The sequence below is a fragment of the Miniopterus schreibersii genome (genome assembly GCF_964146895.1).
Source record: "Miniopterus schreibersii genome assembly, chromosome: 4".
In the NCBI taxonomy this organism is placed as follows: domain Eukaryota; kingdom Metazoa; phylum Chordata; class Mammalia; order Chiroptera; family Miniopteridae; genus Miniopterus; species Miniopterus schreibersii.
The window spans coordinates 61,884,122-61,903,811 of NC_138105.1; the positions used below are offsets into that span (position 1 = coordinate 61,884,122).

The 19,690-nt window shown below is 33.6% G+C and overlaps 1 protein-coding gene across 2 annotated transcripts in view; it reads right to left on the bottom strand.

The window, feature by feature from the left end:
• FZD3 (frizzled class receptor 3) overlaps positions 1-19,690 on the bottom strand; it is a 67,280-nt gene that overhangs the window by 20,669 nt on the left and 26,921 nt on the right. For both annotated transcript variants that reach the window (XM_081134630.1, XM_081134631.1), the window contains one exon: positions 17,556-18,573. In XM_081134630.1, coding sequence (XP_080990756.1) covers positions 17,556-18,573 — 1,018 coding nt within the window. The remainder of the gene's footprint in view (positions 1-17,555; positions 18,574-19,690) is intronic.

The window sequence follows — 19,690 nt, forward strand, 5'->3', positions numbered from 1 at the left end:
ATATTTTTATGACCTTAGGGTAGAGAATTCTTAAAGAAGATACAATTAAAAAAAACACACAAGAAAAAGATAAATAAATAATATATACATTAAATTCTACTGATCAAAGGGCATGATTTAAAAAGTGAAAAGCCAAGCTAGATATCTGTAATGCATAAAATGGACAAAGAATTATAATCCAGCATAAGTGTTTATAAACAAGCAATTTACAGAAATCTAAATAGCTAATAAACATAAGTTCGATCTCATTAGTAATCAGGAAAATACAAATTTAAATAGCAATGAGGATCGCCAATAAGATTGGCAAAAATTAAAACATCTGATGATACCAACTGATGATGAGGATGTGAAACAATGAGAACTCGCTGTACTTTCACGTGAGGTTTTAAATTGGTTCAACAACTTGCAATCTGGCAGCATCCAGTAAAATTGAAGATTCACATATGTTATGAACCAACATTTCCCTTTTTAGGTGTATATATTATAAACTCATGTGGATACACAAAAATATTCAGAGCAGAATTGTTTATAATAGAGGAAAAACAAGGTACAACCTAAATATCCATTAAGAGTAAAACAAACAAACGTGATACATTCATACAATATAATGTTGTACAGCAGAGAAAGCAAATAAGCACATACATATTACCAGAGACAAACCTCACAAACATAATGAATGACAAAAGCAAGCTGCAAAATATATATACAGCTTTGACATTATAAAGTTTTAAAATACTCAAACTAATACTAAATATTTAGAAAAATATATGAGTAAATATATAAGTAAATACACCAAAACTCCAAATCCTGGACAATAGTTTAGAAGGGAGATTGGATCACAAAGGAGGAACTGGTGTTTTGTTAGTGTTTTCTTTATTAAATGGGTGGTATATCTATTAGTATTCAATGTATACTGTTATTCTTTATTCATATCTATATGTCAGAAACATTTATAATACCTTTTAAAAAGAAAAGACAAAAAGGAAGTCAAGGCTCCTACAATTACAATACAGTTTGTTCCTGTCAGGGAGGCAACAGTTTTGAAATTAAAGCAAAATTAGATAGGGTAACTAAAGTAAAAAGCTAGCAAGTAATTCACTTCTTTAACTAGATATAATTCACTCCTAGTTCTATATCTGTGTATCTTCCTTTTACTCCCTAAGTTTATCTTCTCCTATCGTTGGCCCACCAATTTATTTGCAACCCTGTGAAAAACAAGTATAGTAAGCTGGGATTTCAATTTCTACGCTTTCCTTTTATTATTAGAGGGAATCCATTTAAAGATTAAAAAACAAAATTTATTCCATTACTTAAGGAACACATAACTTCTCAAGTGATAGGCAAAGAGATGAGAAAATGGCTTGATGAGTAAATTGACAGGAAATAAAGTTTGTCTGGTTCAGAAGAAACCGATACAGCGCATAATGCTCAGAGAAGTAACCACAGATTATCACAAAGATTTATAATGACACTTGGATATATTGTGCCTATTACAGTGGTACCTTGGTTTTCGAACGTCTCCGTTGATGAACATTTCAGGTTACAAATGCCGTAAACTCGGAAGTAAATGCTTCGGTTTTCGAACACGCCTTGGCAGTCGAACATGCCACACGGCTTCTGCTGAGGGCAAGATCCTGAGGCCCGGCTGTTGGCTGTTGATCCCTCGATTTTTGAAAGTTTCAGAACTTGAACGGTCTTTCAGAACAGATAACATTCGAAAACCAAGGTACCACTGTATTTAATTAACCTCAGAGAAAACTCACAAATGGGGAAATAAAAGGCTTAGAGCCAGTTTACTCAAAAACTTAAAATGAAAACAGAAATGTTATCTCAATTCTATTCTATAATTCCTTTGCTTTGATGACATTATGAAATAAAATTTTTCACTCCTTCAGAAGTTACGTTAGATTAAGCAAAAGACAACACCTTGAACTTTCATCCAAGTTATACCTGAGGGAAAAAGGATCACGCTGATGTCATTTGTCTTATGAGCTAGAAGTAATTAGAAAATGGAACAGTATACTTACTGAACACATATACTTTATAATAATGTATGGATGCAATAATAACTGGGAAACAAGTATTTTTAAAACTGTAGAATTTATGCTTAATCTTGATGCACATAAAGAACTCTAATCTTCATTCACAGTATAATGACACCCATTCATCATGTGAAAAGCATAATCCTTCCTTTTTGAAATGAAAAAATAAACTATTGGTTTCCCCCCCAAAACAAATCAAAGGCAGATCATTTTGAAAAGTTCCAGTCTCTTCCAAATATAAACTGCAGAATAAAAAAAAAATTTTAATTAATTTATTAAGTATAGAACAATAAAACAGAAAACATGGTTTAGACTTTGCCAAGCCTTACTATAACACATCAACTCCTTCAGCCCTGTAAAAACTATTTAGGGCATAGACCATGAAAGGCAACAAAAGCAAAAATAAACAAGTGGGACTATATCAAACTACAAAACTTCTGTACAGCACAGGAAACCATAAAAAAAAAAAAGCAAAAAAAAAAAAGCCCACTGAATGGGAGAAAATATTTGCAAATCATGTATTTCATAAGGGGTTAATAATATAAAATATCTGACAATTTCAATATCTGCAGTTATGATCTAAGTTTGATGTTATGCCCAACAAGCCAAAAAACTACCAATCTGATTTTTTTAAAAAAAGGAGGGTGGAGAAGCATACTTTGTCAGGATTTCTAGATCACCATTAATTGATTTCTGAAGCAAATCATTCATTTCAGCATTAACCCAATTCTGGTCTATGTACAGATTTTGCCCTATTTTTTTTTCTACTGGGTTTTTGGTGTATTTTTTAAACCCACAAATTACATTGTTATTAGTATTTTATACAAACAATATTTGTTTAGCTTTATATACATGTTTACAACTTTATTTCTGCATTTCTTCTTACATCTACTTTTCTTCAGAGATCATTTTCATTCCTCTTGAAATACAACTTTTAGAAGTTCCTTTAGTACAAGTCACTTGATGGTGAACTGTTTTTATTTATATAAAAATGGATTTAATTTATCCATGTTCTTGAGAACAGGTTGAATTTTCCAGAAGATTCAGAGATGAAATGTGGGGTGCAAGATGTTTATGAGAGAATAGTATCTGTGAAGGAAATGGGAGTGGAAACAGATTGGGCACAGGAGGAAGTTGACCTGCCTTGCATTCAGAAAAGCCTCTGCCAAACTGGTAGGGAGCTGTTCTGGAGTGAATGATATTTAGAGGGTCTCATGTTGGGACAAAGGCCAGCCTTCTTAGCCCACCTGACAATCTCTCATTGCAGGCAGCCCCAGGAAGGACATGACCTCAGAGAGGGCAGCTCTCTGTGGCTGAAGGGTGGCTGCTGACCACACTTCTGAAGCTGAGCAGCAAGTCTTTCTTTGAAGGAAATCTGACAGTGCATCTCCATGCCTACGAGTTTCACAAGGTATGAATTCCTGGTTGAAAAGCTTTTTCTCTCAGTATTTTAAAGATATTATCATACTGTCTTCTGGCTTTCATTGTTGTTGTTGAGAACTCTGCTGTCCTTTTAAGTGCTGGTCTTTTTTTGATGATCTGTACTTCCTTTGAGACTGCATTCAAGATTTTTGTCCTTGGCATTTCACAGCTTCACCATAGTGTACATTTTTTATTTATCCTGCTAGGGGTATATAATGCCTCTTTGATCTGCAAATTCATGTGTTCGACATTTCTGGAAAATTTGCAGTCATTATCTCTTTAAATATTGTCTCTCCTACATTCTCTCAATTCCCTTCTCCTGGAACTCCCTCCTGAGACTCTAACTATACTCCTATTAGGCCTTTTCATTTTGGCCCCCATTACTTTTTTTTTAAAATAAATCTTTATTGATTTCAGAGAGAGGAAGGGAGAGGGAGCGAGAGATAGAAACATCAATGATGAGAGAGTCATTGATTGGCTGCCTCCTGCGTGTCCCCTACTGGAGATGGAGCCTGCAACCTGGGCATGTGCCCTGACTGGGAATCGAACCCCGATCTCCTGGATCCTAGGTCAGTGCTCAACCACTGAGAGACATCCAGCTGGGCCCCATTACTTTTTTAAAAATATTTTTTAGGGAGAGGAAGGGAGAAAGAGGAACACTGATGTGAGAAACATCGATTGGTTGCCTCCCACATGCACCCCAACTAGGGATCAAACCTGCAAGCTGGGTATGTGCCCTGACCTGGATTCGAACCTGCAACCTTTTGGTGTACCAGACCGATGCTCCAACGAACTGAGCCACACTGGCCAGGATTGTCCTCCATTACTCTTAACATCACTTTCGTATTTTCCTTGTCTCTCTTGCTGCATTCTGGATAACTTGATTTTCACCTACATATATTAGTTTAATTTCTCTTCAAAGAGCAGTCTAAACTGCTTTATATTTTATTTATTAAATATATCTTTATTGATTTGAGAGAGGAAAGGAGAGGGAGAGAGAGAGATAGAATCAATGATAGATCAATGATGAGACAGTCAGTGATAGAGCCCGCAACCCGGGCATGTGCCCTGACTGGGAATCGAACCCCGATCGCCTGGATCCGAGGTCAATGCTCAACCGCTGAGCCACACCTGGCTGGGCTGCTTTATATTTTAAAAATTCATCAATTGAGTCTCTATTTCAAAAATTATCTTTCTGGATATCTAATTTTTTAAAACACTGTTATTTATTCCAAGTAATTTCTTGTAGACTGGTAATCTTTGTGACTATTACTTCTACGAGTATTATATACTTACTATTATTCGGTATCTGACAATTTCAATATCTGCAGTTTTGATATAAGTTTGATGTTATGTCCAATGACTCTCAGTCATAGTGGCTTGCTTTCTCATGTATTTGGTGGCATTATATTGTGCTATTTGGTTAAACAATGAATGGGAATCCTGCAGGAACAATTTGTTTCTGCTGATTGCCAGGAGGTACAACTAACCTGTAAATAGTTCAGCCTATGATCATGGTGATTTAGGCTCACAAAGGAGTTCCTGGCTCCCTTTCTCAACTTTCTAGCTGGTCCAAGTCTCCATTTCCACCAACAGCAACCACACTTAGGTGACCTTTCCCCTCCCTTCTGCCTAACAGCCTCTGCATAATCAGTCTTAGATCCTTACTGCTAGCTCTAATTCATGCTTATTTTTGAAGCGGGGCATAGTTTGGAGATCTCCACTAAATCATGTAGTGTATTCTTTCCAGATTTTATTGGTTCAGACTTTGTGGATGCTGCTATTCATACATACTGTCAGGAGTCATACTGTCAAATGGAACTTGAGCTTATCATTTTCCTAATATTTTTTGAGACAAACTTCTTAGCACATCTTTAGCGAACTTACAAAATATTAGTGAACTAAATGATCTTAACAGTTTGTAAAGTGACTGATAGAATATTTGTATTCATAAAAGGATATAAAATGGAAGATTTCATATTTGACATGATCAGGTAGGTGGTTAGTAGTAGGAACAAAAATAAATAAATAAAAGGTCAGGTAACAGAAAAATCACCAAAAATAACCCACATTTATTTTCACTTAAAACAGTTCATCATCTATGTAAGGTCAAGGCCTTTTTATTTTTTTTCCAGTCTACCAATTAGTATTCCAGTTTTTTCTTACATGTTTAGTTTTTCTACAAGTTTATTCATCATCTGTGATTTCCAGTTTCTATTTAAAGTGAACAGAGAATTCAAATACTCATAAAGCAATCTAAGTATAAAATCCTAGATTTTTATCTCTTCAAATATCTGACAATTCATCTTGTCCATATGAACTTCGATAATAATCTTTTTAAAAAGATTAGTTTTAATAATAACAATGCTTTCTTTTCCAACCCACACTTCATTGGCTTACCTGAAATTTAATTCAACTCCATATTGAAGTAATAATACATACTACTGACATAAACAAGTTTTAGAATAAACATAATAACTTTAGAATAGACATAATAAACACCATTAACAACCACTGGTAAAGAAGAGAACTATGCAGGTATTCCAGAAAATAGTATTCTAGCTCAAACATCCAACATGTACTACTGGTCATCAGTTTATTTACTTCACAGAGGTCCTGGGAAGTATCTTCTAACCTAGCAAGCCAGCTAATCTGAAAAGTCAGTTATTTTGAGCATAACTGGTATCTGTTTATTGCACTCTCTAATATCTGAAGGCACTCAAATCTCACCTCCTGGTTCTACCTCTGACAGGTGTTTGAACTGGGCCAAGAACAAAAGAGAGTCCTAAGAGAGGACAAATAAGCCACTGTACCAACAGATGGACATTTTGTAGGAGGAAAAGAATTGTAAAGGATTAGGTAAAAACTCTAATAATCCTTTTTCTCTTTTTCCCCTTGCTAATGTGTCCCTTCCATTGGAAGGGCTACTAAAATTAGGGAGGGGCCAGGGAGAAAGTAGGCATGGAAAAGGGTAGCTTATGAAGGCTCAGCTATAAACCCTAGGGGGAAAAGTTATTTTCAGACCATCACTCACTTTCTCCAATTATGGTACAAGTAGTAAGGTTCAGATAGGACCAAGACCAGAAGTAAACCAAGAACAAAAATTTATAAAGCACACAATCTGGCCTTTCTCTTGTTAAAAGGGGACAGAGGAACTCCTCTAGACAGACACACACACGCACATACACCCTACTGAAGTAAACAGTACTGTATGCAGCTAGTCAAAGATTTGGGCTTCAGAATTATAGCCACCATTCTCTTTCCATCAGATACGCAAAATACAGTCTATAATGTTCACACAGGAACATGTACTTGCATGCAGTGCTGTATTTTGTGATAATTTTAAGACATCACATTTTTAATTTTCCATAGTTACCCTTTGGGATTAAAGTGCTATATTTTATTTGAGGGTAAAGATGACAAAACATTTTAAAAATTGTTAAAATAATTATCTGGTCACTTTTAAACCTTAGGATCTCAGGGAATTTTTTCCTATCCAACTTCTAAAAAGACATACTTTAACTTGGCTATGAAGAATATTCATTGGAAGTGCTGGAAAAATAAATGTACTCTCCTAAATTGGTCTTTGTACACTTATTAAACAATTTTGTATTTTTAGCCATAGTATAATCAATATCACTTTCTTTAAGGTGTTTTCACTAGGTTTCTCCTTATTTTTTAAAGGAACAAGAGTGAAAACTCATAAATGTACTCTAGTCACAGAATGATCTGATTTCCATATTTATTTTCTCCTACTAGACTATAAACTCCTTCAGGATAGGAGCTATATCTTGCTTCCTCAACAACTGTCAATATGTCATAATGGTAATATAATAAATGGCTGTTGCATTAGTAATTGAGTCTTATAAATGAAGGGGAAAAACCTGCGGTTTATGAGAGAAGTTTCTAGGTTCATTATTCAGTCCAATCCCCTAATTTTAGAGGTAAAGAAATTATAGAGTGACTAGTCTAAAGACACAAAGCTAGTCAGGGATACAGCCAGGACTAAATTGTCTCCCAAATACTCCTGTTTTTTGCATAACAAGAGGTGTAAAGTGATGGTAAGACTGTAAGCTTTGGAATCAGAAAGACATATCCCAGCTATCACTTACTGTTTGAATTTGGATAAGTTGTATAACTATGAGACTCAGTTTCCATATTTGTAAAATTGAGTACAATCTAAGTTACTGGGCTATAGTGAGAATTAAATGAGATAATGGCTGAGTTCAGAACATGGTGCATAGTAAATACTTAATAACTAGAAGCTTCTATGATTATTATATTATTTTGCTTCTATTTTATAATTCCCATAAACTACTGAAATTATTTCCTTAAGTTGGTGTGGTGATGACTTTAAAAACTATTGGAAAATGGTTTATTGGCATGTCTTTAAAATGGTGTACTAGAATTTATTTTTATTTATTTATTGTAGCAATATAATAGTACTAGACTATACTGAATATTTTTAATACCATTTTGTAAATAGCCTAAAATGCTGATTCTTAAAAGCAGTCATGAGAATGAAGCTGACAATTTACATGGGACGGAAAAATGGCATAGGTCACCAACTGCTGTTATGAACTTTCAAAATTGATATAGAATAATGATTGCTATATAGATCAGGGATTGACAAACTACAGCCTATAGACCTAATCTGCTGCAACTGTTTTAGTAAATAAAGTTTTATTGGAACAATTCCATTTGTTTATTTATTGTCTAAGGCTGCTTTTGTATTATATCAACAGAGTTGAATATTTGCAACAAAAACCATATGGCAGGCAAAGCCTAAAATATTTACTACCTGATCTTTTATACAAAGTTTTCTGTGCCCTGTTGCAGATTGTGGCAGGTACACTGAAATTTTTTCTAAAATGTGTAAACCATTTGTATACCAGATATATCTGCAGTTAAGACTTAAATTGATCCCTAGTCAGGGGCATGCAGGAAGCAGCCAATCAATGACTCTCTCATCATTGATGTTTCTATCTCTCTCTTCTCCTCTCCCTTCCTCTCTCTGAAATCAATAAAAGATATATTTTAAAAAAAAAGACTTAAATTGAATTTATAGCTTAGGCTATTCTGTTTAACAGAGACTAGAATAATAGTAACTTGTACGTTTTAATACATTTATCCAAAAGTATCATTCGACAGCATTTTACACCTGTATACCTTATAATAGTATTGACAGTTTTCTATAAATCTTTACTATTCTATATTTCTATAATATAATATTTTCCTATAAAACAAGATATTTAGAATATTTTTTTTCAGGGAATTCTTACTGTTTTCCTCTATTATAGACACTAAACAATTCTAAGGAAATATTAATTTGGTACTAGGAAGTCATAGGCAGGATATTTACCACTTTAAATATTAATAGCAGAGGAAAAAAATTAGGAGCACTATATATTTATACAGAAATATTCACTGTCCCTAATGTTGGAAGTGTAAAACATACCCACTCCCCTCATGATCCTTTCATAAACAATGATGATTCCTTTTGGAATTGCTTGGTAAAGAGAAGCACTATTATCAGAAAATGAAGCTAAAATCATAAGTTAGATTTGATGTTATTCTGCTAGTTTTGTGTTTTTCTGAATCAAGAGTAGATAAACAACAGATGGGTTGCCTTGTGTTGCTGAAAGAATACAAATAATATTTTTTGTTTGTTTTCTATAAAAATTTTTTTTTTTTAATTCTACAAATGGCTCTAATGTGAATTTGATAGTCTTAGCTAAGCTGCTTGTATTATGGTAACACATTCCTACTACTGACACAGGTTCTAGTATAAAATTTCTTTGGTGATACATAGCACTGCATTAGATGGATGAAAGAGATGAAAAAAATGAAGGGTCACTTTAGGAAAGAAAATGTGCTCTTTTGAAAATCCGTATTTAAAAGAAAAAAGTTATCATTCTAGTACAGAATATAGGGGTAATCCTTTTTCAAGCTTCAAGAAGTATGTACCTGTAGAAACAGACTATTGAAATTTTCCTTTGTGCAAGGCACTCTAGTAAGAGATTTAAATTTACAATCCCCTTTAATTTTTATAGTCACCCATGAGGTAGATATTACTATAGGTAACATATTATTTCCTGCATTTTACATGGGGAAACTGAGGTTCAGAATGTTAGAGAATAAGACATAAACCCATGCCTTTAAAGCCCATGCTTTTATTTATTTCATTGATTTTACAGGGAGAGGAAGAAAGAGAGGGGGAGGGAGAGGGATGGGGAAGAGAGAAATGTGTGAGAGAAACATGGATGGGCCACCTCCCTGAATGCACCCCGACAGGGGGATCGAAACCTGCAACCCAGGCATGTGCCCTGACTGGAATGGAACTCTCGAATGAGATGATGCTCAACCAACTGAGCCACATCGGCCAGGGCTAAAACCCATGTTTTTAGCCAAACACTATGTTTGTTATATTGAAATGCTTTTGTAGAAAGATCAACAACCTTTGAGACTTGTAACTCTATCATAAAATGCTTTGAGCCTCTAAGAAGGCATTAAATCGAGGAAATTACTTTTAAATAAAAAACCCCCGAAGTACCTGAAAAATTACTAATATGTTAAATAATATATCAGATGGAAATGCACTCTAGGCATAAACTGTACTGATTTTAAATTGTAAAATAGACATTATTCTGACAACTTGGGCTACATTTCATTATTAATTCTGGATTCAGGCATTAAATATTACTTTCTCAAGGATTATTTAATATATATTTTTAAAAAGTGTTCTTGATAAAATCAGTTAGTATAAAGTATTTTAAAATCTAAGCAGTCAATTTGTTTACAGCAAGGATACTATTTTAAATATTTTTAAATATTTTATACAAGCCCATTTTTTCTTCAAATTATGGACTTAAATACATGCAATTTGCATTAAACACAACTGACATTTTGAAACAATGTGATCAACTGCTTCTGAAACTGATTTTTCAAATATCTGAAACCTTCAATAATATAAGAAATGACTATAAGCAACCTCACTGATTTTTAAGCAAACATATACAAACATTATTCTCTAAGTCACCCAGCAGGCTACTCTAAGGATAACATCACTGCTTAATACATTTTAAAAATGTCTCATAATAAATTATCATCAGAGCCTTCTAGTATTCTTTTAGGCATGTTCAGTGATAGCAAATCTTGTTCAATTATGTGTGGATATTACTTCAAATAAGAATTTAATATCTCAGGTACTCAATTCACAAGTCTATGTAAGATTCTTCTCAGTAAAATCATGAATGAAAACTAGTATTAAAATTCTAATATTAGAATGTTAAAAAATCAAAGTAGGACAAATATTGTATGATACCACTTGAATGAGGTACCTAGAGTTATACAGGCATACCTCATTTTATTGTACTTCAAAGATAATGCATTTTTTACAAACTGAAGGTAAGACCCTTCACCAGCAAAAAGATTGACTATCTGAAGGCTCAGATGATGGTTAGCATTTTTAGCAACAAAGTATTTTTCATTAAGGTATGTACTTTTTTTTTAAAGACATAATGCCACTGTACACTTAACAGACTACAGTACAAGTGTAAGCATAATTTATATGCACAGGAAAACCAAAAAATTCCTGTGACTTGCTTTATTGTGATACTTGCTTTATTGCAGTGGTCTCGTCTGGAAATGAACCTGCAATATCTCTGAGATATGCCTGTAGTCAAATTCATAGAGACATTAAGTAGAATGATGGCTGCCAGGGGCTGGGAGGCAGGTAGGAAAGGGGAGTTATTAATGAGTAAAGTTTCAGTTTAGGAAGATGAAAAAATCCGGAGATGGATGGTGCTGATAAGTTGCACAAAAATGTAAATGTACTTAATGCCACAGAGCTGTACACTTAAAAATGGTTAAAATGTTAAATTTTGTTACCATTTATGGGGGATACTTTACTACAATTTAAAAAACAACAATAAAACCCTGGGTGACTGGCTCTATAATTTGTCAGTAGGGTCTAGTTTGGGTAGGCTACACTTTACTCTGTGGTAAGCCATATTATTTCTTTCTGCTTCAACTTTCTCCCTTTAGAGTGGCAGGAATGAAGCCATACTATTTATATCATAAGGTTGTTGTGGGTATCAAATAAAATTACAGATTTTACACACAGTGAAGTTTATAAAAATAACAGTTCATACTTATAAAACTTTATAAACTTTATCTTTTTGAACAAGCCAGATTTAACCCAACATCTATTACTTAAGATTGAAAAGCAAAAGTCACAAGGGAGTTCTTGGGATTCATACACAGAATAAAGCTTTAATCATACTTGCATCAGTCTTCCAGAACAGCCTCTGAACTTTTATGCTGGGGGAAAAAAATTAATACTAATACTAGGAAAGAAAAATAGTGCAGTGAATAAAAATCCATGTATCTGAATATTAATCTATGAGGTGTTAAATGTGAAAAACACCTCCTTCCATCAGGATGGGAAAATTTTCTATGAAGGAACAAAGGCTAGAGATTTCCCAACTTGAATGAATAAAATGTTCTCCAAAAAAACAAGTAAGTAAATAAAGTTGTTTGGAGCCAAGTATGGAAAACTGAGTAAGTAACCAACATGGTTAATAATGGTTTTTTGTCTAAACTTCAAATGACTAATAAATGCACTTCAGAAATCAGGAAATATTCACAATGCATGAGTTGAATTTTCAAGAATCCTGAAAAACAAATACAGCTGACCATTGAACAACACAGGTTTGAACTACGTGAGTACACTTTATATGCAGGTTTTTTACAATAAATATATGGTCAGCCCTCTGTATCCCGTTTTACAACCGTGGGCTCAACCAGCTGCTGACTGTATGTATGCATTGTTTTGGGGGAGTCAAAAGTTATATGCAGATTTTTTACTGTGTGGGGGCTGGTGCCCATAAACTCCACACTGTTCAAGGGTCAATTGTAATTCTGAAGAAAAGCAGTTGGAAGAAAGTAAGGTAAGAACATAAATAACTGAATTAAAAAGATAATCTTTTGGTAGATTGATCAACGGAGGGGGGGGGAAAGAATATATATTAGGAACCAAAAAGGAAATAGTAACAATTTTCAAAATAAAAAAATGTGAATAACCTTATACCAATTTACTTGAAAAAATATTTTTCTAGAAAAATATAAATTCCCAAAAACGCCTCAAGAAGAAAAGACCTGAATAAAACAATTACTATTAAAGAAAGTGAAATGGTAAGTTTTAAAAACCTAGTGCTTTCCACAACTTCTCTCTTCTTCAAAAATGCTATGATGCAAGAGTTTTTACGGGAGGATATACCAACCCTTTCAAAGACCAGAGAGACCTATTTATTATAAAAACTGTTTCAGAGAATGGGGAAAAAACCCCTCACTTTATGAAGCTATTATAACCTCAACACCAAAACTGGACAAGGGCAGTACAGAAAAGCAACAATTATCACAATCTATCTCACTCCTGAGTATACAGTAGTCTCCCCTTATCCCCAGTTTGGCTTTCTGCAGTTCCAATGACCTGTGGTGAGTCATGGTCTGAAAATGTTAAATAGAAAATTCCAGAAATAAGTAATTTATAAGTTTTAAATGGCACACTTCTGAGTAGGGTGATATAATCTCACACTGTCCTGCTCCATCCTGTCCAGGATATGAATCATCCTTTTGTCCAACATCTCCACATTGCATACAACACCTGCCCAATAGTCACTCAGTAGCCACCTGTTATCAGGTCAGCTATCTCAGTATCACAGTGCTGTGTTCAAGTCACCCTTATTTTACTTAATAATGACCCCAAAGGGCAAGAATTAGTGATGCTGACTATTGATGTGTCAGAGAAACTATAAAGTGCTTCCTTTAAGTAAAAAATTGAGTAATTGTTATAACTGTTCTATTTTATTATCGTTAATCTCTTACTGTTACCAATTTATAAATGAAACTTTATCGTAGGTGTGTATGTATAGGAAAAAAAAATAGTATATATAGGGTTTAGAACTATCTGCAGTTTCAAGCCTCCACTGGGAATCTTGGAACATATCCCCTGCGGATAATGGGGAACTAATGCAGATGCAAAAACCGTAAATAAAACAAGAACTGGAAACAAAGCAAGAGAAAAAGTTGTCCTTATTTGCAGACAATAGGGTTTTTACAAAGAATATCTGAGAGAATCTAAACACAATTATAACTAATAAAAGAGTTCAGCAGGGATGATCAATATAAAATCAATACACAAAAATCAATCAATGGCATTCTTGTACACCAGCAATAACCAATTTAAAATGTAATAGAAAAAATATCTTATTCACAACTGCAACAAAAACTTAAGGTACCCAGAAACAAGTGAATATATAAATAAACAAAAATATATTAAAACTCAGTATTATAAAAATGGCAATTTTCCCCACATTCATTTAAAATAAAAAACAAGTTCAATCAAAATCCCAACAATATATTTCATGGAGAAATTTTATATGATTCTAAAAATCATATAAAAAAGTGCCAAGAATGACTAAAATAATTTTGAAGAACAAGAAGATAGGGGAAATGTAGAATTGACACAAGGTTATACAAACAGACCAATGGAACAAAAGAGCCTAAAACTGAAACTTGTATATGACAGAGGTTGCATTACAATCCAGAAGGGCTACTTGATAAATGGTGCAGAAAGCATTCATATGGAAAAATAAAATCATGTTACTCATAATGTAGGCAAAAATATATTTCAAGGAATTAGACATATGAATGAAAAATTCAAATTTTAAAAAGTGCTAGAAAAAATATGGCAGACCACATTTAAGACTTCAGAAACAAGGAAGGATTTTTTAAAACACAAAAGGCAAAGGAAACACAAAAGACAAGCTACAGAGCAGGAAAAGATATCGGCAATAGAAATAAATTACAAAGAATTAATACCAAAAATATTTAAATTACGACAACAACAAAAGGCAAATAACCTAACAGAGCAATGGACAAAGGTAACAAATAGGCAAATCACAGAAGAGAAAGCCAATAAACATACAAAAACATGTCCAACCTCATCAAACTCACACTGCACTCAGTGTAAAATTAAAATAACCACTTGAGTTGAAGATGTCTCTATCTTACAATGCAACAATTTCATTTTTTGGTTTATATCCCATGGAAATTCTTAGGCATGTCCAGGGAAGACTGGTATTACAAGAACGTTCACTGCAAAATGGATTATAATAGCAAAAAAATTGGAAACTACATGCCCATCAACAGAATGAGTAAATAAATTGAAATATATTTATATATTAGACTACTCTAATATATGAAAGTAACAAGTTAATGGTACACATATCAACATTTATATTCTTAAAAACATAAAACTAAGTGAAAAAAAGCAAGCTACAGAATTACCTCTCTTATATGAATTTTTAAAACTTTGCAGAATTGCAAGTTTTATAGATACATATTCAGCCTCAGTATAAAAATATTAGGAAGAGTGGTAAATATCACATTTATGAGAAGGGTTACCTCTAGGAAGGGAGAAGGAAAGGAAATGGAAATATGAAAGGGAACAGAGGCATTCATTAGCTTTGTATTTAATAAGAGACAGCCAGCCAGCCAGGTGGATAAAATATAATGTTAAGATTTCAACATTATATGAGTACATGGGTGTTTGTTATTTTCTATACTTCTATATATTTAAAATATTAACATAAACTTCCTTAAAAGGAATCATTTTTAAAATGAACTACAGTATGAACATAAATACATGTCAAAAACTAAATGCTAAGTTAAAAAATCAAGTTACAGAACAGATGTATACTATAACATTTACATACTATATAAACCAAAATTTTTTCATAGCTACATTCACATTGGTAATTTATACTTTCATGGGAATAGCACTCCAAATTCAGGATGATGGTTAACTCTGGACAGGGAAGAAAAGAAAGAAGACTGGGGAAAGTTACACAGGAATTTTTAGCCATATCTGTAATATGATTTCTTTGAAAAGTCTGAAGCAAATATGGCATTTGCTAAAGCTTGATACTGGATGGTTTAACGAAACACCTCTATTTACATATACATACGTATGTATGTATGTAAACAGCAAGAGCAGCAACAATAAATGAAGAAAATGAGTAATAAAGCTAACATCTGAGCACTTAGGTAGCAGGCACTCTTCTAAGTGTCTGCATGTATGTTCCTAAAAACAACCCTAGGAGGTAGATTCTATTACTATCTATATCTAATACTATTACTATTAGATTGTATTATTCATTTTACAGATGAGGAACTGAAGCAGAGAGGGGTGAAGCTGGTCTAAGGTTATAAAGGTAGTAAATAATGAAAGTAACATAAGAACCCAGGGTTCCTGCTCCAGAGTTTATAGCTTAATAACTATGCTATTGTTATTATATCATTCTCTATTCTTTTCAGTATGTTGGAAATCAAAGATTTCTGTATGTTGGAAAAATACTTTTAACCTATGACTATAAAGGAATGTATGTGTGCACACATGTGCACATACATACACATACCTGTGTAGCTTAAACTGTTTCTAAAGATGCTAAAATAATTCTAGGAATGTCTTAAAAATAGCAGCATCCCAACTACTATAATTTACATGTTTGAGGTTTGGTATTTTTTAGATCATTATTTCATAGTTAAGCATTGTTTCTTCAATAACCCTAAGACAATATATATTTGGAATCCTAGATAACTCATATGGGGAAGCATATGATGTAATTTAACCACCTCTTTCTCTCTCATTAGGGGCAAAATTCAATTAGTTATCTTCAGATGTGAAAATTCATATTAAGAGTTTTTAATACATAATTCTGTTAAGAAGTATAATACAATTTCAATTATTAATTTTTTGGGGTTTCTTCATTTTGAATTTATTTTTTTAAAAGCCAGTAGCTAATACTTATACAGTAACAAAAATACAATTTTGTATAGAACTATTTATACCACAAAATAAAGGGAACTGGCATTTTTACTCATCAAATATTTATGAGCCTTGACTATGTGCTAATCATACACTCCTTGTCCCCAGTACCAGTTACCATTTCTTACGTCTCTTCTTCTCAATCTAAACACCCACCTTCTCAATGCTATCATCTACTAACCTACGGAATATGCATTCAAAAATATGAAAAAGAAGTTCCTGCTTTCAGAGAGTTCACCATCTAGTAGGGGAACTAGACAAGTAAAAGTTATCTATAATACATAAGTACTTTAAGAAAGACATTTAAAAGGTATTAGAGAAACATAAGGGTTGGGGTGGATGAAAGGGTGGCTGGTGCACTTCCGAGAACAGGAAACCTGGAACACGATGAACAGGAGACAACTCTTTTAAGAAAACTTGTCTTAAAAGGAAGAAGAGAGGGTAATAGCTAGTGGCACGGTTCCAGAAAAGGTTTTAAGATGAGAGATAAATACTTAGCATCAACTCCTCTGAATTACTTTCCTTGTTCCACTCTCTCCTAAGATCTAAATCCCAGATGAATGTGAGCAAGTTACTATACATTTCTAAGCCTCAAATGAGACAGATGCTTAAGAACTTTATAGAGGGAACCTAAATAAAGGATCTCTAAAGTTCTTTCTAGATCTAAAATTCTATGATTCTAGGATTATGATTATCTAATCTTTTTAAACTAAAAAAAAGTAAATCACAAAATATTCAGTTTGCAAAAGAGAAAAAAACAAGGCCAATTAAGAGATAAACTGGTTTGTACAACAGCATTCTATTATTTTTGCAAAACATTTAATTCCTATTTTGAATACCAGTAAAATTTCTACAAAAAGACAGTGCATTTTTATCAGAGTTGGTAAAGTGCTTCTTCCCCTCAAACCTGCGGAGTTCTAAAGAATCAACAAGCAACTGTTTTGTAATAACAGAAGTAAATTGATTAAAAGCCCATAGCTTAGACTGGTAAAAGTCATTTTTTAAAAGGAAGATGTTTATAGAAACATGTGTATGACATTCTTACTACAATATATTTGTTCATTATCTTTGCTTTAAAATTTTAATGTACAAGTTGAAGGTTCATGAAGTTTTTTTAAAAAAAACACACAGCTTTTTATAGTAATATGACTTCTTTTCACTATTACACATTTTGAAATTTAGAACAAGGTTTCCCTTACCTGATATGGACATGGAATGTGATATTCTCTGCAGCGTTCTTGTATCCAAGTTGTTTCCCAGATGCCACGGTAAGCTTGCTCATAAAAGTAGCATCCAATTACAACCAAGAGTGGTACGAGATAAAGAATGCTGAAAACACCAATCCGGATCATAAACTTCACCAATTTATCTTGGTTCTCCTTTTCTAATGGAATCTCAATTCGAACTCTGTTTAGGGATATAATGCCAGCTAAAAGCAGTGAAACCCCAACTACCACATATAGGCAGAGGGGTGCAAGAACAAAATATCTCAATGCATCAACATCGTAGAGGCCAACAAAACACACGCCACTGATATTGTCACCTTCAATTTTATTCATCGCTAAAAGGATGATAGTCAGAGTTCCAGGGATGCCCCATGCACTGGCGTGAAATAGCAATGCTTTCTTCTCAATAGCTTCACTACCCCACTTTGGCACAGCTGCCAAGAACCATGTGATGGTAAGAATTACCCACCAAACGCTGCCAGCCATAGTAAAAAAATAAAGTACCATAAAAAGCATGGTACAGGCTTTATTATGAGATCCTTGTGTCACTGTGGAAGCCTTATACTGTGCAGGGCTAGATGCATTGCAGGCTACTCGGTCCTCAAGCAAAAACCCAATGAAGAAAATTAATGATACCATCATGTAGCAGACTGCATAAAATATAATAGGTCTTTCAGGATAACGGAATCTTGTGACATCAATCAAAAAAGTTAAAAAGGTAAACAACGTGGCAGAGAGGCAAATGATTGAAATCAATCCTATGAAATATCGAGCAAATGAAAGTTCTTCTCTCCTGAAGTACATATTTGGACAGGGAGGTGAACAATCACGCACGTGCAAAAAAGAATAACCAAGATCAGGATCAATTTTCAACTCCCGGGGACACCAAAAACCATAGTCCCTCTGCACTGCCACTGGGGCTCCTTCAGTAGGATCTCCAGCTAAATTCAGATCCACAAGTCGAGGGTATGGTTCATCACAATCTGGGAACCTATAAAATACAAGATAAGAACCATTTTACTTACTGGGAAATCTGCCAACAATTTGGATTTCCAAATTTAGCACCTGTGACCTTATTATTTATTCTTATGTCCTTGGAGCACATTACAATAATGAGAAATAAAGTAAATAGTGATATCTTCTGTGTGGGCCATAGAACTAGATTTTCCATAGTTGACCAAAAATGAAAAAGTTTTATACTTAATTTTGTTTTAGCTTTAAAAACAGTACTCTTTCTTAAAACAGTCAAGCATAGCCATCAATAAAAGGTGTATATATAAACTATTTATTTAGAACACAGAGTTTAGAGGATTTCAAAATATAAGCATATATATAAAATAAGATAAATACAAATATATAGCTCCATCAAAATAGAAACTAAAAGTTACTTTGGTCTAACTACAGTACAGTCCTCAATTTATGCTAGACTCAAACAGAACTTACTTAAACATAAAAGTTAAAAATATTCCCTAAATGCATGGCCCAAGGTATTCTGAGATAGATTAGCATTAAAAATCCTTGTAAGTGGCTTGGTTTTTAGGTTTTTTTCTTTCCGTTTTCAGTCATTCTCTGCTTATCATATTGGTTAATTAAAGGCCTTCTAAAGTCTCTGAAATCAACTAGTTCATTCCTACCATCCCTAATTTCTCTCAAACCCACTGCATTCTCTAATTTAGTTATCCTCAAACTTTGAAGTACATGAGAAAACTTAAGGTCCTTATAAAAAGTAAATTCTTGGTCCCCACCACCATAAATCATATTTCACTTTACCTGTTAGGGCCCAAGAAATCTGCATTTTAAGAATTGCCCAGATCCACAGACTTCAAAAAGTGTCATAACCGCAGGACAAAGAAAATAGGGTTGTACTGCAGACATACCTACATGACTAAGGGTACCATTCTCATGAACTTCCTGCATCTTCAGTTTTCTTGCCAGTAGCAGTTTCTAAGCCTTCAGACTCCCACTAACTGTTTACTAGTTTATATGCATCCAATAGTTTCCAAGGCACTATCACTGATATTGTTTGCCAAATGCATGCATAACCTTATCCTGTAGCAGACTAATCTTTTTTTTTCAATACAAACTATTTTCTTCACAGGGCTTGGGAT